The sequence below is a fragment of the Leucopleurus acutus genome, assembly GCF_964270905.1.
Source record: "Leucopleurus acutus genome assembly, chromosome: 14".
NCBI lineage: Eukaryota > Metazoa > Chordata > Mammalia > Artiodactyla > Delphinidae > Leucopleurus > Leucopleurus acutus.
The window spans coordinates 45,547,785-45,565,356 of NC_139156.1; the positions used below are offsets into that span (position 1 = coordinate 45,547,785).

At 36.6% G+C, this 17,572-nt stretch overlaps 1 protein-coding gene across 1 annotated transcript in view; it reads right to left on the bottom strand.

Moving 5' to 3' along the window:
• Positions 1–14,985, bottom strand: part of ZFAND4 (zinc finger AN1-type containing 4) — a gene marked incomplete at both ends in the record, with an annotated part of 56,351 nt that extends 41,366 nt beyond the window's left edge. Inside the window, one exon of the mRNA XM_082854087.1 lies at positions 14,724–14,985. Within this exon, the coding sequence (XP_082710213.1) occupies positions 14,724–14,985 (262 nt within the window). The remainder of the gene's footprint in view (positions 1–14,723) is intronic.
• Between the last annotated feature and the right edge of the window lie 2,587 nt (positions 14,986–17,572).

Sequence of the window (17,572 nt, forward strand, 5' to 3'; positions counted from 1 at the left end):
CATCAACTCACGTCCCCTACCACCAAATGAACAAATCATTCAGGATGTGGGGAAACTTCAAAATAGAATATAAAGACTAACACATGAATATAATTATATTACAAATGAAGGTGTGGGGAAGAAAAAACTAGGTAACTTTAGAAAACAGTATTTTGCCTATACGATAGGCAAAGAACAAAAAGAAATGCACACAAATATTATACTCTAGTTAGTAAATTTGTTTCTTAGAGATCCATGGGTTAGTGATTCTAAATTAATTTATGTATATAGTTTATGTATATGTATAAGTTTGAGCAAATAAGTAGATATGCTATGGATAAAGTGAACTAAGTTTCTCACTGTGTGAGAAAATGGGAAAATAGGGAAAGGAAAAGGCTAAAATGGGCACTGTGATGATAAATTGGAATTGGAGATATCTGTTTGAATTCATGGTTTTTAACATATATCAATTTAGATAGATACAGAAGTGTGGGTATATGAGTGTAAATACACATATTCCCTATCTCTGCCCATTATGAAGCCTAGAAGCAATGACACCCCAAAAGCAAGGAGTACACTTAGCACCTGGATCTTGGTTTCTAAATACCACGGCAATAAAAGTAACCTTAGAGAAACAGCTGATGTGAACACTGTGGCAGGGAAAGTACAAGATGAACCTGGAATATCTTGTGGTGCCAGGGAAGGCAAGAATATGTCTAAAAAATGATGGTGGCATTTCAAAAGGAAATATGAACCAATTTGAAGGTACTCCTGATAGTCAAATTTGGGACAATCTCAGCAATACAATACAATAGTAATAGATGATAACCCATAGAATAAATATTCATGAGTCCATTCTGATATAAATAATTAGGAAAAGGGATAATGAGAAATAAATGACAGTACTTCCTTATAGTAAAGTGCCAGTAAATGCAGACAGAATATAAAAGAAACAGAAAAATCATCATTGGTCAAATACTATGGTAACAACTGTTACCGACAAGTCTATCAATGGGTGCTAAAATTACTGACCAAAATGATAAGAAAAAATAGGATGTTTGCATAGTGTCAAGGTAGCTTCTCACATCACAAGATATTAATTACAAAGATAAAAACAGTAACTTTACAGTATAGAAATCTGGCTGATACCAACTTAGTCATGCAGTCAAAGTCACCAATTAATTCCATTTGCTAAATCCAATGGCCAGTTCTCAATTCTTTTCCTACGCAGCCTATCCAGTGTCTGATCACTTCCTCCTCCTGGAATACATTTTATTCACAAGATGACTAACACATTCTCTTGGTTTTGTTATTACCTCTTTGGCCACTCCCCCTAAACCTCCTTGGCTGGTCAGTCTCAACTTCCTGGCCTCTTAATTTTGGAGCACCCTTGGATCTCTTCTCTCCAAACCTGGTTCTGCTCCAGAAGTACCCATCACAATTAACAGCAACTCCATTCATCCAAGTTGCTCAGGTCAAATACCAAGGAGTTACCCCCAACACCTCTCTTTCTCTCACACCCTACCATTCAATCTGTCAGCAAGTCTTGCTGGCTCTATGATATCCAAACATCCAAATAGAAATATTTATCTTTCCAACTACAATTCTATAGTCCAACACAGCACATTTCTCACCTGTGTTTGTGTAACAGCCTCTACCTCTGCTTCCCCTTTCTCTCTCTGACTATCCTCAGCACACCAGCAAGAATGACCCTCTTAAAATATAGTCAAAACTTCTGATCTCCAGGTAAGCATGTAAGGAGCTTGGAAGTCACCACTGAATCCTAACAAGTAAAACCTGAACAAACTAAAAAGTCAACAACTCTTCTTGAATCCATCAAAGAAATGAGGTCACAGGGCAAATCACTACCCCCAATATTGGAGAGACAGACAAGTCTACCCCCAATATTGGAGAGACAGACAAGTGAATATAGAAAATCACAACAAACCAGAGCAGAAACCTCTACCTGGAACCAGTGGGTAGGAAAACCTAACCTATAATTGACGAACTACAGGAGTCTCAGTATGGACAAATCTGAGAGCTAAAAATTCCAGGGAACCTACTCATTCGGCCCCACACACACACTTTGTGAATTTTACCTCCAGGAGCTTGCCCACGTTCTCACAGTGAATATCAGAGAAAAACCCCCTAGTGTTTCCAGCAGAGGGAGGGGGGAAGTAATGAGTTTGAAATATACTAGAGCATTCTGTTCTTAACAAGGCCTGCCCTCAAGAGAAACTATTTTACCAGCACCTAGTCTGCTGGGGTTTTATCAGAGCCTAGCTCACCTGAGGGAAAGGAAATATCTAAGTCCAATCCACTCTAGCCACATAAGGGAAGGGAAATACTCAACTCCCGCTAATTCTAGCGTTCCACATGGAGAAAAGGTAATATGCAATACTTAACTTCAGCTCTCTCCAGCCATCCTGTGCTACCTAAGAGTAAGGAAAGGGGAGGGAAAGGATGAGAAGCACTGATGAAGTTCTCAGACCAGGGACATAGGCTCAATAGAAGACTGAGATCTCACCTAATTTTCAGGCTGTAGAAAGCTTCCCCATCCTCCACCTTACTCTACACCTCACCACCACATTACTAAAGGCCTAGTAACAGCAGTTCCTTTCACCAAGTACATCATGTCTGTCTATCAAGAAAGAATAACAAGGCATACTACGAGGCAAAAAACAGTTTGAAGAGACACAGCAAGCATCAGAACCAGACTCATATAGGGCAGCAAAGTTGGAATTACCAGACCAGGAATGTAAAACAACAAATCTATGATTAGTCGATTAATATGCTAAGGGCTCTAATGGATAAAGGAGACAGCATGCAAGAACAGATGGGCAATGTAAGCAGAGAGATGGAATTCTAAGAAAGAAGTAAAAGGAAATGCTAGAAAGATTAATAATACTGTAACAGAAAGGAAGAATGCCTTTAGTGGGCTCATTAGTAGGCTGAACACAGCTAAGAAAAGAATCTCTGAGCTTGAGTATAATAAAGGAATACTATGAACAATCCTATGCCCACAAATTTGATAATCTAGATGAAATGAACCAATTCCTTAAAGACACAAGCTGCCAAAACTCACACAAGAAACAGACAATCTGAATAGGGTTTTATCTATTAAAGAAATTGAATCAATAATTTATAACCTTCCCAAACAAAAAGCACTGTGGCCAAATTGTTTCACTGGGGAATTCTACCAAATATTTAAGAAAGAAATTACACCAGTTTTCTATAATTGATTCCTGAAGACAAAAGCAGAGGAATACTTCCTAACTCATTCTGTGAGGCCAACATTACCCTAATACCAAACAATAAAACCAGACAAAGACACTACAAGAAAACTACAGACCAATATGTCTCATGAACACAGATGAAAAAATTCTCAATAAAATATTAGCAAATAAAATCCAACAACATGAATAAAAAGAATTATACACCATGACCAAGTTAGATTTATCCCAAGTATGCAAGGCAATGCAGTCCGTCACGTCATCAGGTTAAAAAAGAAAAATCACATGATCACATCAATAGATGCAAAGAAAGCATTTGACAAAATCCAACATTCATTCTTCATAAAAGTTCCCAGCAAATTAGGAATAGAGGGGAACTTCCTCAATTTGACCAAAAAAAAACCCAAAACCAAAACAAAAACCCTACATACTTAATTGTTCAAAATTCAAAGATTTCCTGCTAAGATCTGTAACAAGGCAAGGACGTCTCCCCTCACTACTGCTTTTGAATATTGTACTGGAAGTCCTAGCTAATGCAATAAAACAAGAAAAGGAAATGAAAAGTATACAGATTGGGAAGAAGTTATAAAACTGTCTTTGTTTGCATATGACATGATTGTCTATGTAGAAAAATCCAAAAAGAGTCAACAAAAAAACTCCTGGAACTGATAAGCAATTAGATTATAGCAAGGTCGCAGGATACCAGATTAATATACTAAAGTCTATCACTTTTTTATATACCAGCAATGGTCAAGTGGAATTTGAAATTAAAAATACATTATCATTTATGTTAGCACCAAATATAATTTTAAAACTTAGGTTATGAATCTAATAAATATGTATGAGAGCTATATGAGGAAAACTATAAAATAGTAATGAAAGATATCAAATAATAACCAAATAACTAGAGAGAGATTCCACATTCATGGACTGGAAGACTCAATATTGTCAAGATGTCAGTTCTTCCCATCTTGATCTGTAGATACAACACAATCCCATCAAGATCTTAGCATGTTTTGTGGCTATCAATAAACTTATTGTAAAGTTTATATGGAAAGGCAAAAGACCCAGAATAGTGATTCCAATACTGAAGAACAGAGTTTGAAGACTGACACTATGCAACTTCGAGACTTACTATAAAGTTACAGCAATCAAGACAGCGTGGTAATGATGAAAGAATAAACAAATATAATCAATAGAATAGAGAGCACAGAAATACACCCACAAAAATATAGTCAAGTGATCTTTGACAAGAGAGTGAAGGCAATATAATGGAGCAAAGATAGTCTTTTCCACAAATAGTGCTGGAACAACTGGACATCCACATGCAAAAAAAATAAAAAATAATCTAGACACAGATCTTATATGCTTCACAGAAATAAACTCAAAATGGATCAGAGTCCTAAATGTAAAATGCAAAACTATAAAACTCCTAGATGATAACAAGCAGAAAAACCTAGATGACCTTGGGTATGGTGATGACTTTTTAGATACAACACCAAAAGCATGATACATGAAAGAAATAATCGATAAGCTAGACTTCATTAAAATTATACACTACTGCTCTGCAAAAGACAATGTCAAGAGAATGAGAAGACACACCACAGACTGGGAGAAAACAAACAACAATAAGAAAAGAAACAACTTAAAATTTAAAAATGGGTTAAAGACCTGAACAGACACTTTACCCAAGAAGACATACAGATAACAAGTAAGCATTTGAAAAGATGTTCAACATCATATGTCATTAGTGAAATGCAAATTAAAATGACAATGAAATACCACTACACACCTATTAGAATGGCCAAAATCCAGAACACTGACATCATCAAATGCTGGCAGGGATGTACAGCTATAGGAACCCTCATTCAATGCTGGTGGGAATGCAAAATGGTACAGTCACCTTGGCAGTTTTGTACAAAACTAAACATACTCTTACCATACAATCCAGCAATCACACTCCTTGGTGTTTTCCTAAAAGAGCTGAAAACTTATGCCCACACAAAAACATGCACATGGATGTTTATAGCATCTTTATTCATAATCGCCAAAACTTGAAGCAACCAAGATGTCCTTCAGTAGATGAATGGGTAATTAAACTGGGGTACATGAAGACAATGGGAGTGTTATAAAGATCTAAGCAGTGCTCAGTGTTATAAAGAAATAAACTATCAAGCCATTAGAAGGCATGGAGGAAACATAAATGCATATTGCTAATGGGAAGAAGCCAATCTGAAAAGGCTACATACTCTATGATTTCAACTATATGACATTCTGGAAAATACAAAACTATGGAATAGACAGTAAAAAGAATATGGCTTCCAGGGGTTGAGAAGAGGGAGGAATGAATAGGGACAGCACAGAGAACTTTTAGGGCAATGAAATTATCTTCTATAGTACTATAATGGTAAATATATCATTATGTAAACTATGTAATGTAAACTATGGACTTTAGGTGAAAATGGTATGCCAATGTAGGTTCATCAACTATAACAAATGCCTCACTCTAGTGTGAGATGTTGATAGTGAGAGAGGTTGTACAAGGGAGGGTGGAGGGCATGCAGTCTACAGGAAATCTCTAGTTTTTGTTCAGTTTTATTGTGATCTGAAAATTGCCCTAACAAAATTCATTAATTTTTAAAATGCTTATCTAAAAGAAAGAAATTGAGAAAACCAATAAACTGAAAATTATTTCCATTCGTGGTTCCTTATTAAACTGAATACATATATTTCTACTCAACATTGCCAATTTCCACTTTAATTCTTAAGATTAACATTATGTGGTAAGTACATGTAGTACATACATACTGTCAAAACAAAGACGTTAAAGTACTTTTGAAAACATTGTAGGAATGTAGTCACTTCAGAAAATGCAAAAAGTAATGGTAGAAAGAGCTTTATGAGAATAAACTAGCGAAGGAATGGCATATACAAAGAGATTACATATTTTAATGTCTCAAATGGAAAAATAATCTATACTAGATGACCATATTTCAGTTAGATACAGTTAAGAACTATTAAACATCACTCTGGATTTCCTTCACTCAAATACTTGAATGCTTATTCTATGTCAGACATTAGTCTCTGGGCTAAAAATACACTGGTGAATAAGAAAAAAGACCACGACCTCATGATGCTTAGATTTTACTTAAAAATAATACTAATAATAAATCCAACCATTCATCCATACATTCACCTATAATATAATGCCAGGTTATTCAATGTAATGAAAACCAGTACAGCAGGGTAAAGATAAAGAGTGACTGGCACAGGTAGGAGTGGGAAGTATATTTTTAATAAGAGTGGTTAAGAAAGGCATGAGGAAATGACATGTGAGAATTTTTTTTTTTTTTGGCCATGCCACACAGCTTGTGGGATCTTTAGTTCCCTGACCAGGGATTGAACCCAGGCCCTCTGCAGTAACAGTACACAGTCCTAACCACCAGAACACCAGGGAATTCCCTTTGAGAATTTTAATAAAGTGAGAGAATGAACAATAACTGTATCTGGAGGAGGAGATACCTTCAAGCAGGAAGATGCTGGTCTTATTGAAGAAAGAGTAAAAAGGTGGTGTGCCTCAAGTAGAATTACTAAAATAGAAAGTAATAAAACAGGGTTAAAGATACATGTAGGGGGCTTCCCTGATGGCGCAGTGGTTGAGAGTCCGCCTGTCGATGCAGGGGACACGGGTTCGTGCCCCGGTACGGGAGGATCCCACATGACGTGGAGCGGCTGGGCCCGTGAGCCATGGCCACTGAGCCTGCGCGTCCGGAGCCTATGCTCCGCAACGGGAGAGGCCACAACAGTGAGAGGCCCGCGTACTGAAAAAAAAAAAAAAAAAAGATACATGTAGGAAAAACTTTAAATGCAACATCAGTGCATTTGGATTTTACTTCGATTGTGATGGGAAGCCACTGGAAGGTTTTCAACAGGGGACTGACAAACAGAGACAAAGAGAGAATCTTGAAAGAGAAGAGTTACTTTTCAAACAAAGGCATGGTCAATAAGATTAACAGCTGATTCCTAATCGGAAACCATGGAAGACAGAAGGCAAAAAGATGACATATTCAAAGTGCCGAAAGAAAAAAAACCTGTCAACCAATAATTCTATATATAATGAAATTATCCTTCAAAAATGGAGAAGAATTAAGACAATTCAGACAAACAAAAATTGAAAGAGTTTGTCACTAGCAGCCTGTCATACAAAAAATGTTAAAAGGAGTCCTTCAGGCTACAATGAAAGAACACTAGAGACTACCTTGAATCCACACAAAGAAATAAAGAACATTGGTAAAAAAAAAAATACATAGGTAAATACAAAAGACAATATTAATATATTTATAATTTATAGCTATAAACACCTACATTAAAAAAGATCTCCAATCAATAATTTAAACTTCCACCTTAAGAAACTAAAACAGAACACCAAACTAAACTCAAAGCAAGGAGGAGAAAGAAATAATAAAGTAAACAAAATAAACAATAGAGAAAACTAAGGAAATCAGTTATTTCAAAAAAGTAACAAAATTGACAAAACTTTAGCTAGACTAAGAAAAGGGAGACTCAAATCACAAAAATCAGAAATGAAAGTGGACACATTGCTACTGACCTTACAAAAATTAAACAAGCTGCATGAAATGGAATAATTCCTAGAAACTCACAAACTATGAAAACTGAATCAAGAAGAAACAGAATATCTGAATAAACCTAAAATAGTAGAGATTGAGTCAGTAATCAAAAAACATCCAACAAAAAGAGCTCAGGACCAGACATTAATGCTAAATTCTGCCAAACATTTAATTTAAAGCATTGGTCCCTAACCTTTTTGGCACCAGGGACGGGTTTCATGGAAGACAATTCTTCCACGGATGGGGGGCGGTGGGCGGGGAGATGGTTCAGGTGGTAATGCGAGCTATCGGAAGCAGCAGATGAAGCTTTTTTTTTTTTTTACATCTTTATTGGGGTATAATTGCTTTACAATGGTGTGTTAGTTTCTGCTTTATATCAAAGTGAATCAGTTATACATATACATATGTTCCCATATCTCTTCCGTCTTGCGTCTCCCTCCCTCCCACCTCCCTATCCCACCCCTCCAGGCGGTCCACAAAGATGAAGCTTTGTTCGCTCACTCACCTGCTGCTCACCTCTTGCTGTGTGGCCTGGTTCCTAACAGGCTGCGGACTGGTATCAGTCTGCAGCCCGTGGGATGGGGACCCCTGATTTAAAGGATTAACATAATCTTTCACAAACTCTTACAAAAAGTAAAAGAGGACAGAAAACTTACCAACTCCTTCTGTCAGGGCAGTATTACTGGGTTACTAGTAAACACCAACGATATTACAAGAAAATAAAACTACAGACTAATATCCCTTGTGAATATAGTTGCAAATATCCTCAACAAAATACTAGCAAACAGAATCTAGCTGCACATCAGAAGGATTATGTACCACCACCAAGTGGGATTCATCGCAGGAGTGCACACAAACCACATGATCATCTCAATAGATACAGAAAGTGCATGTGACAAAATCCAATTATTTCATCAGAAAACATTGAACAAATAGGAATTGAAGGAAATTTCCTCAAGCTGGTATACAGTCTCTATAAAACAACAATCAGTAACCACCATATCTAACCGTAAAAGGATGAAAGCTGTCCCCCTAAGATCAGAAATAAGACATGGATGTTCACTTTCACCATTTCTATTTAACATTTTACTGACGGTTCTAGTCAGGACAATTAGGCAAGAAACAAAAATAAAAAGTATTGAGATTGGAAAGGAAGAAGTAAAACTATATTCACAGATGACATGATCTAAGAACATGGAAAACCCTATAGAATCCACCAAAAAAACCCAATTTCAGGGCTTCCCTGGTGGTGCAGTGGTTGAGAGTCTGCCTGCCGATGCAGGGGACACGGGTTCATTCCCTGGTCCAGGAAGATCCCACATGCCGCGGAGCGGCTGGGCCTGTGAGCCATGGCCGCTGAGCCTGCGCTTCCGGAGCCTGTGCTCCGCAACGGGAGAGGCCACAACAGCGAGAGGCCCGCGTACTGCAAAAAAAAAAAAAACAACCAAAACTGTACATGAAAGTTAAAATGGCCTTATTCAAAATCACCAAAAACTTAAGTGTCCTCAACTTGGGAATGAGTTAGTGTAGTATATCCATACAATGGAAAACTACTCAACCATAAACAGAATGAACTATTGATATATGGAACAATATGAATAAATCTCAAATACATGTGTATTACATATAAGCAAAAGGAAGCTCAATAAAGCTGGGGAAAAAAGAAGTAAAGGGATGGAAAAAGATATGCCTTTGACAGGCTCACTCATCAGCAGACTGGGTAAGGCAAGGAAAGAATCAGTGAACTGAAAGAAATGTCAACAGGAACTTCTCAAATCAAAATGTAAAGAGAAAAAAGAATTTTAAAAAAAGGAACATCAAAGAACTATTGAAATTTTTCAAAACGTGTAACTGGAATACTAGAAGAAAGAGAAAATTGGAACAGAAGAAATAGTTTAAGTAATAATGACCCAGAATTTTCCAAAATTAATGAGATACACCAAAGCACAGATTAGGAAGCTCAGAGAACACCATATAGGATTGCTGCACATCAGAAGGATTGTGATGGATAAATAGGATAAATAGGATAAAAATTTTAAAATCTACACCTAGGCATGTTATATCAAACTGCAGAAAAGCAAAGACAAAGTCTTCAAAGAAGACAGAGGAAAAACCATATGGATAATAATTACAGGAACCTTCTTATCCAAAATCCTATAAGCAAGAAGAGAGTGGAGTAAAATATTTAAAATGTTGAAAGAAAAAGACCACCAACCTAGAATTCTGTACCCTATGAAATTATCCTTCAAAAGTGAAGGAGAAATAGAGTTTCTCAGATAAAAAAAATTTGAGATAATTTGTTGCTAGTACAACTGCCTTGCAGGAAATGAAGTTCTTCAGAGAAAAGGAAAATGATATAGATCTACATAAAGAAAGAAAGAGCATTAAAGAAGGAACAAAGAATAAGGGCAATGAGTAGAAAATAGAAACAGATATGTTAGTTATTAATTCAACTATATCAGTAATCATTTTAAACATCAATTGCCTCAATAAACCAATTGACAGATTGTCAGAGTGGATCAAAAAACAAGACCCAACTATATGTTGTCTATAAGAAACCCACTTTAAATATAAAGATATATATAGATTAAACGTAGAGGGATGTATATATGTCCATGCCACTCTCTCACTTTGTCCCAGCTTACCCTTCCCCCTCCCCATGTCCTCAAGTCTATTCTCTAGTAGGTCTGCGTCTTTATTCCCCTCCCGTCGCTAGGTTCTTCATGACCATTTTTTTTTTTTTGGATTCCATATATATGTGTTAGCATACGGTATTTGCTTTTCTCTTTCTGACTTACTTCACTCTGTATGACAGACTCTAGGTCCATCCACCTCACTACAAATAACTCAATTTCGTTTCTTTTTATGGCTGAGTAATATTCCATTGCATATATGTGCCACATCGGATATATATATAATGCCAAATGTAAAACCAATAGCTAGTGGGAAGCAGCTGCATAGCACAGGGAGATCAGCTCGGTGCTTTGTGAACACCTAGAGGGGTGGGATAGGGAGGGTGGGAGGGAGGGAGATGCAAGAGGGACGAGATATGGGGATATATGTGTATGTATAGCTGATTCACTTTGTTATAAAGCAGAAACTAACACACCATTGTAAAGCAATTATACTGCAATAAAGATGTTAAAAAAATAAAATAAAATAAAATAAATAAATAGTAATATAGCTGGATATTAAAAAAAGTACAGGGATGGATACAATTTTATTTGTCAATTATACCTCAATAAAACTGAGGGAAAAAGAAGTAAAGGGATGGAAAACGATATATTATGCTAATGCTAATCAAAAAAAAAAGCTAGAGTAGCTATATTAATTGCAGACAGAACAGGCTACAGAGCAAGGAAAAATATCCGAGATAAAGAGGGGCATTACCTAGTGATAAAGGGGTCAGTTCTCCGAGACGACATAATCCTTAATATGTATGGATACAATCAGCTATCAAAACTTATAAATTGTATTACAATAAGTAAGACAGTATAATTTTGGCACGGGGGGACATATCAAGTGATTAAGAGTTGTGTGCATATAAAAAATGTAAAACATGACAGGTATGAAATTACTTTAGTGAGAAAAGACTAGACTAATTCAATAAGTGGTATTTATATAGCCAATTATTTATAAAGTGAAAAAAATGGATCCCTAGTTGATACTGTATCAGGCAAAATAAAGTAGGTTATATTGAACTTACCCCAAACCATCCCCAAAACGTCAATGGCTTAAGACAAAGATTTATTTTTTGCTCAAGTTACATGTCTAATGCATGTCAGGAGGGCTCTGCTCACTATAGTCACTCAGGGACCCAGGCTGATGGAGACTTCCATTCATAGCTCACTGGCCAGAACTATTAACATGGTCCCACCAACTCATAAAGTTGGCCAGGGAAACAATCCTATCCCATGTACGGAAGAGAAATCTTTATTAGGGAGCGGTAATGCCAATGATTTGATGGCAAGTCCAGGGAATCCACTGCCCACGGCAATAAAAAACCAGCTGACAATAATCCCTTACATTTCTTGGAACATTTTTTCTTTCCAAATCCCTATCCTCTGAGTACCATGTACTCTTCTTTGCAGAACACTACTTTAGGTAATGATAAGCTCCAAAGAATTTTTCTTCTCTGGAAACTCAAGAGAACTAAATTACATCTCCTCCCAAGGGCATGGCTCTTATATCCTTTGGTACATAGTGCACTATCTCCACAGACTAACCATTTTCCCCTCATAAAGAGCACAGATGCTCTGCTAAATGCTTTTCATTGAATTCATTTAATCCTGAGGACAACTCTGAACTAGGTACTATTATTAGTTCCATTTTAAATTAGCACAACTGAGGTAAAGAGAGGTTAAGTAATTTACTCAGTTGGTAATCTGAAATCAGGCAGTCTGGCTTCAGTTGCTCCTGTCCCTTCAAGACCCATTTAAAGTCCCCTTGTAGGTACTACAGCCTCATCATTCCTAATCCAGCACACTCCTTCAACCCTTTCTCTGCAGTCCCCTCCATCTACCCTCCTATCTCCCACTATGCTCTAGTTCCCAGCTTCCCAAAAGTTGCCCAAAAGGAAAAGCAGTCTGGCAGGGCAACCATTTCCCTGAAGGATTAAACTGAACAGTGTCACCTCTGCCTTCCTATCCTACCTACTCCATATCCTTTTATCTTGGAGAGTCTTACCCACCATGTTATCCTCAAATGTCATCCTGGGTAGAAATAGAAATATCACCTAGAAAAGGATTAAAATTAATTTTACATGAAGGATGCCCTCTTAAAGCCTCCTGAAGAGCAGAGTGACTATCCCTGTCCACGGGCTGCAAGAAGTTACAAAAGTTTAGAGAATAGGAGGGGAAGAAGGGGTAAGGGCTAGAAGGATGGGGAACAGGAACAGGAATTAAGATCTATTGGCCACTAGCGTAAGTGCTATGGACTGAACTGTATCCCCCCCAAATTTATATCTTGAAGTCCTAACCCTCAAAGTGATGGTATTCGGAGATGGGGCCTTTGGGAGATAATTAGGTTTAGATGAGGTCATGAGGGTAAGGCCCTTATGGTTGGATCCAAGCCCTTATAAGAAGAGGTGCCCATGTGAGGACACAGTGAAAACAAACCTGTCTACAAGTCAGGAAGAAAGCCTCACCAGAATCTGATCATGCTGGTACCCTGATCTCAGAGTTTCAGGCTCTGGAACTGTGAGAAAATAAATTTTTGTTGTTTAAGCCTCCCAGTCTATGCTATTTTATTGTGATAGCCCAAGCAGACAAAGACTGTAGAGATTTTACATATTACCTCATTTAATCTCCCAATAAGTATATTCGTTTTATAAATGTCTAAACTAGGTTTCAACTGTCTAATAACTACAAAGTCATTGCTCTTACCCTATGTCTCCTCCTACAGGGGACAAGTAGCCTATATCTTGGCTCTGGTCCAACTCTGTCAGCAAATATTTCCCTGGGATGAGCCCCTAATCTTTCCTAAGCCCAAATCTACTCTTCTGCCATTAAGAGAACTAAACAGGATGCCCTCTAGAGTGCTTCTGCTGCACGGAGATTATTCAAAATGCCTGAAAGCAGGAAAAAATGCAGAGATTACTTAGAACACAAGAGGGTTTTTTTTAAATCTTACCGCTCCTAAAAAGATATCATTACACCATCATATAAATAAAAGAGCAGGAAAAGTCAAAATAAACTATTCTGACTCTGTATTTCACCAAATCATTTGGGGACAGAAAAGCTTCATGTGCCACTAATGGGTGTACTGATGTGGTCATTGGACTCAGCTGGTCACTAACTTCAATAGAACTTAGTTACTAGAGGAATACCAAATTTCAGAAACTCAGATACCAGGATCCTTGACTTTACAAAGATAAAAAATTCCAATCCTCCTCATCCTTCTATAATTCTGAACTTAAACTGAGCTGGAGGGCATGCTAGTTTCTACCTTTATATTACAAGCAAGTTCCAGCTGGCTCAAAAAGCAAAGATCCATTTAGTGTTATATGGAAAATTTTCTAGTCTTTACTGGATTTTAACAACTATAAATGGCAAATACCACTTATTTCAGAAATCTGCCAAGTACAAAGAAAAAGACTAATTTTAACACAAAGTAATTTATAACACTTTTCACAAATACGCTAACCACAAAAGAGACATTATACAATATTCAGTATCCCTGCTATACTGAGGAAACTTCAAATCTATGTAAATGTAAACCAAAAACTCTTCCCAGAAAACCTCCACATTAAAAAAAGAAAAAGTAGGGCTTCCCTGGTGGCGCAGTGGTTGGGAGTCCGCCTGTCGTTGCAGGGGACGCGGGTTCGTGCCCCAGTCCGGGAAGATCCCACATGCCGCGGAGCGGCTGGGCCTGTGAGTCGTAGCTGCTGAGCCTGCGCGTCTAGAGCCTGTGCTCCGCGACGGGAGAGGCCATAACAGTGAAAGGCCCGCGTACCGCAAAAAAAAAAAAAAAAAAAAAAAAAAGAATTCACAAAGCACTCTAAAAAAGTAAACAGGGTCGATAAAAGGGAATTCAATTATCACTGTAAGGTAGTTATTGCAGAATCTTCACATCATCATAACCTGTTGAAAATCTATTTTAAAATATTATTTCACACCATTAACATAATGCCAGGGATTTGCTTTGATTCAAAAGAATCTGGTAGAAAGGGAACAGAGTGGGGGAAATGCAGGAATGGAAAAAAGACAGTTCATGAATTGATAACCGTTCAAGCTGAGTAGGACGTATATAAGGATTCATTCTCCATTTCTTTCTAATTCCGTGTATGTTTGACATTTCTCCATAACAAAAGCTAAAAAGTTATTATACACTCTTGAAGAACAAATTTAATCCTCATATCCTACAAAACAAGAAAGACTAGTACCTTCCAATCTTCGAATTTTTGCTTTCACAGAAATAACAGCTTCAAAGCGTGAAACTCTCAGCTCAAAACATGTTCCAGTCAGTGTTTCAATGAAGAGCTCCATGGTATCATAGAAAGGAAGTCTGTAGTAAAATGGTCCCATGTTATCTTCATTGAAGAATGGAGGATCTTTTCTGTTATCCATTACTTTGACTTTTCTAATTCCTCTGGAATATGTTGTAGGCAACTGTATTCCAGTTCTAACCAAATCAGCTTTGAACATTGGTAATATATATCGTTGTTCATGTTTTGAGTTTTGTACCTAAAAAACAAGAATAATGTTTTTTTAACAAGCCTATGTGAAAGTCTCATTCCTCCACAAAGATTTTCTCAACTCTGGCCCATATCAGCCTTCCAGAGAGCCCGGAATTCATTTTAGTGCTTACTAGGCCTAATCCTGAACTTTACACAATTGTCTTTGAACTCACTCTCCCAATTAGAGTGTAAGATTATTAAGAACAGGTATATTTGCTACACTTTATCTTACTAGAGCTCAGCAGTTACTTACACTACATGCTCAACAAATATGTTTTTTTGTTAATGATATTTAAACCAATGAACTCCACATGTAGGTATACATTTGCAAGACTTTGAATAACTTATGCACATCCTTTCCTAAAACACGTAAGTTACATTTTATAACCCATACAAAGTATAATGTTATAGCCATTGTACATCTGAATCACACTGAATAAAAGGAATAGTAACCATCTTAAAAGTAGGATTCACTAAATAATCAGTAAGAATTTGGGTTTCCAAAGGTTATCCACCAGTATAGCACTGAGATGAGGTTAATACTGGTAACAGACATTAGACATAATCTCTACACACAAACATACAATGGCTAATGAATATGAGAGGCAAACACAACCAACAGAAATACTAAAATAAATTATAAGTGTATAATTAGGAGAATAGGAATAATCAAATTGATAAATTGCTATTAATCAGTGAAAACTTTGAGAAGGCGGAGGGTACTTGAACTTAAACTAAAAGGACAAATGATACATATTCTTTCTGGAGAAGTAGGTAAATCTTTTCAGTACCTTTATGGCGATATAATTTATATACCATAAAATTCACCCATTTAAAGCCTAAAATTTACTGGGCTTTAGTATGGTTACAAAATTGTACAACCATCACCATAATCATTTTTAGAACATTCTCATCAACCCTAAAAGGAACCTCTTATTCTTTAGACACACTCCTAAATTCTGTCTCTCTCAGCCCTCGGCAATCACTAATCTACTTTGTTTTTAAAATTTTGCCTATTCTGGACATTTCACATAAATAGAATCATACAATATGTAAACTTTTGTGACCGGCTTCTTTCACTTAGCATGTTTTCAAAGTTCATCCATGTTCTAAGATGTATCAGTATTTCATTCTTTTTTATTTCTGAATAATAGTCCATTATAAGGATGTACCACGTGTTACTTATCCAGCCATCAGTTGATGGGCATTCTGGGTTGTTTCCAATTTTTGCCTATTATGAATAATGCTATGAGAACACTCAATTACAAGTCTGTGATAGACATGTTTTTTCCTTTCTCTTCCATATATATCTAGAAGTGGAACTGATGGGTTATGTGGTAACCCTGTGTTTAGCAATTTGTGGGACTACCATACTGTTTTCAAAAGTGGTCTAAACCATTTTACATTCCCATCAACAATGAACAAGGGTTTGGATTTCTTCACATCCTTGCCAATACATTTTATTGTCTTTTGATTAAAGCCATCGTAGTGTGTATGAAGTAGTGTCTCACTGTGGTTGTGATTTGCCTTAATGACTAATGATGTTAAGAATCTTTTTATGTGCTTAGTACCCATTTGCACATATTCTTTACAGAAATGTCTATTCAGAAAGTCCATTCAGGTCCTGTCCATTGAGTTATTTATGTCTAACACTTTCCAGATACAAGCTGTTTAACGGATATATGATTCACAAATATTTTCTCCAATTTCATGGGTTGTCTTTTAACTTTCTTGATAGTTTCCTTTGAAGCACAAAAGTTTTTAATTTTAATGAAGCCCAATTTGACTATTTTTCTTCTGTTGCTTATACTTTGGGTGTCATATTTTAAAAGCTTTGCCTAATGCAAGGTAATAACAATTGACCAGTACATATTTTTCTAAGAATTGTATAGTGTAGCCCTTACATTTAGGTCTATAGTCCATTTTGAATTTATTTTTGTGGTTGTTGTACAATAGGGGTACAGATCTATTCTTTTGCAGACAAATAACCAGTTGTCTCAGCACCATTTGTTAGAAAGACTATTCTAAATTCATTGAATTGTCTTGGCACCCTTGTTGAAAACCAGCTGACCATAACCTCAATTCTGTTCCATTGATCTATATGTCTATCCTTATGCCAGTAGCATACTGTCTTTGTAGCTTTGTAGTAAGTTTTGAGATCAGGAAGTGTGAGTCTTCAGACTTGTTCTTCTCTTTCAAGATTGTTGGCTATTCTGGGTCATCTGAATTTCCATAGGAATTATAGGATCAGCTTGTGTATTTTGCAGAAACACCAGTTGGGATTTTGATAAGGACTGTGTTCAGTCTACAGATTAATTTGGATAGTATTACCATCTTGACAATGTTAAGTCTTATAATCCATCAACATGCAATATCTTTCAGTTTATTTATAACTTCTTTAATTGCTTTCAACAATGTTTTATAGTTTTCAGATTATACGTTTTGTATTTTAAAAACGTGTTTCTAAGAATTTTGTTCTTTTTGATGTCACTATCAATGAAATTGTTCTTAGTTCCATTGTCAGATTGCTCATTGCTAGTGTATAAAAATACAAT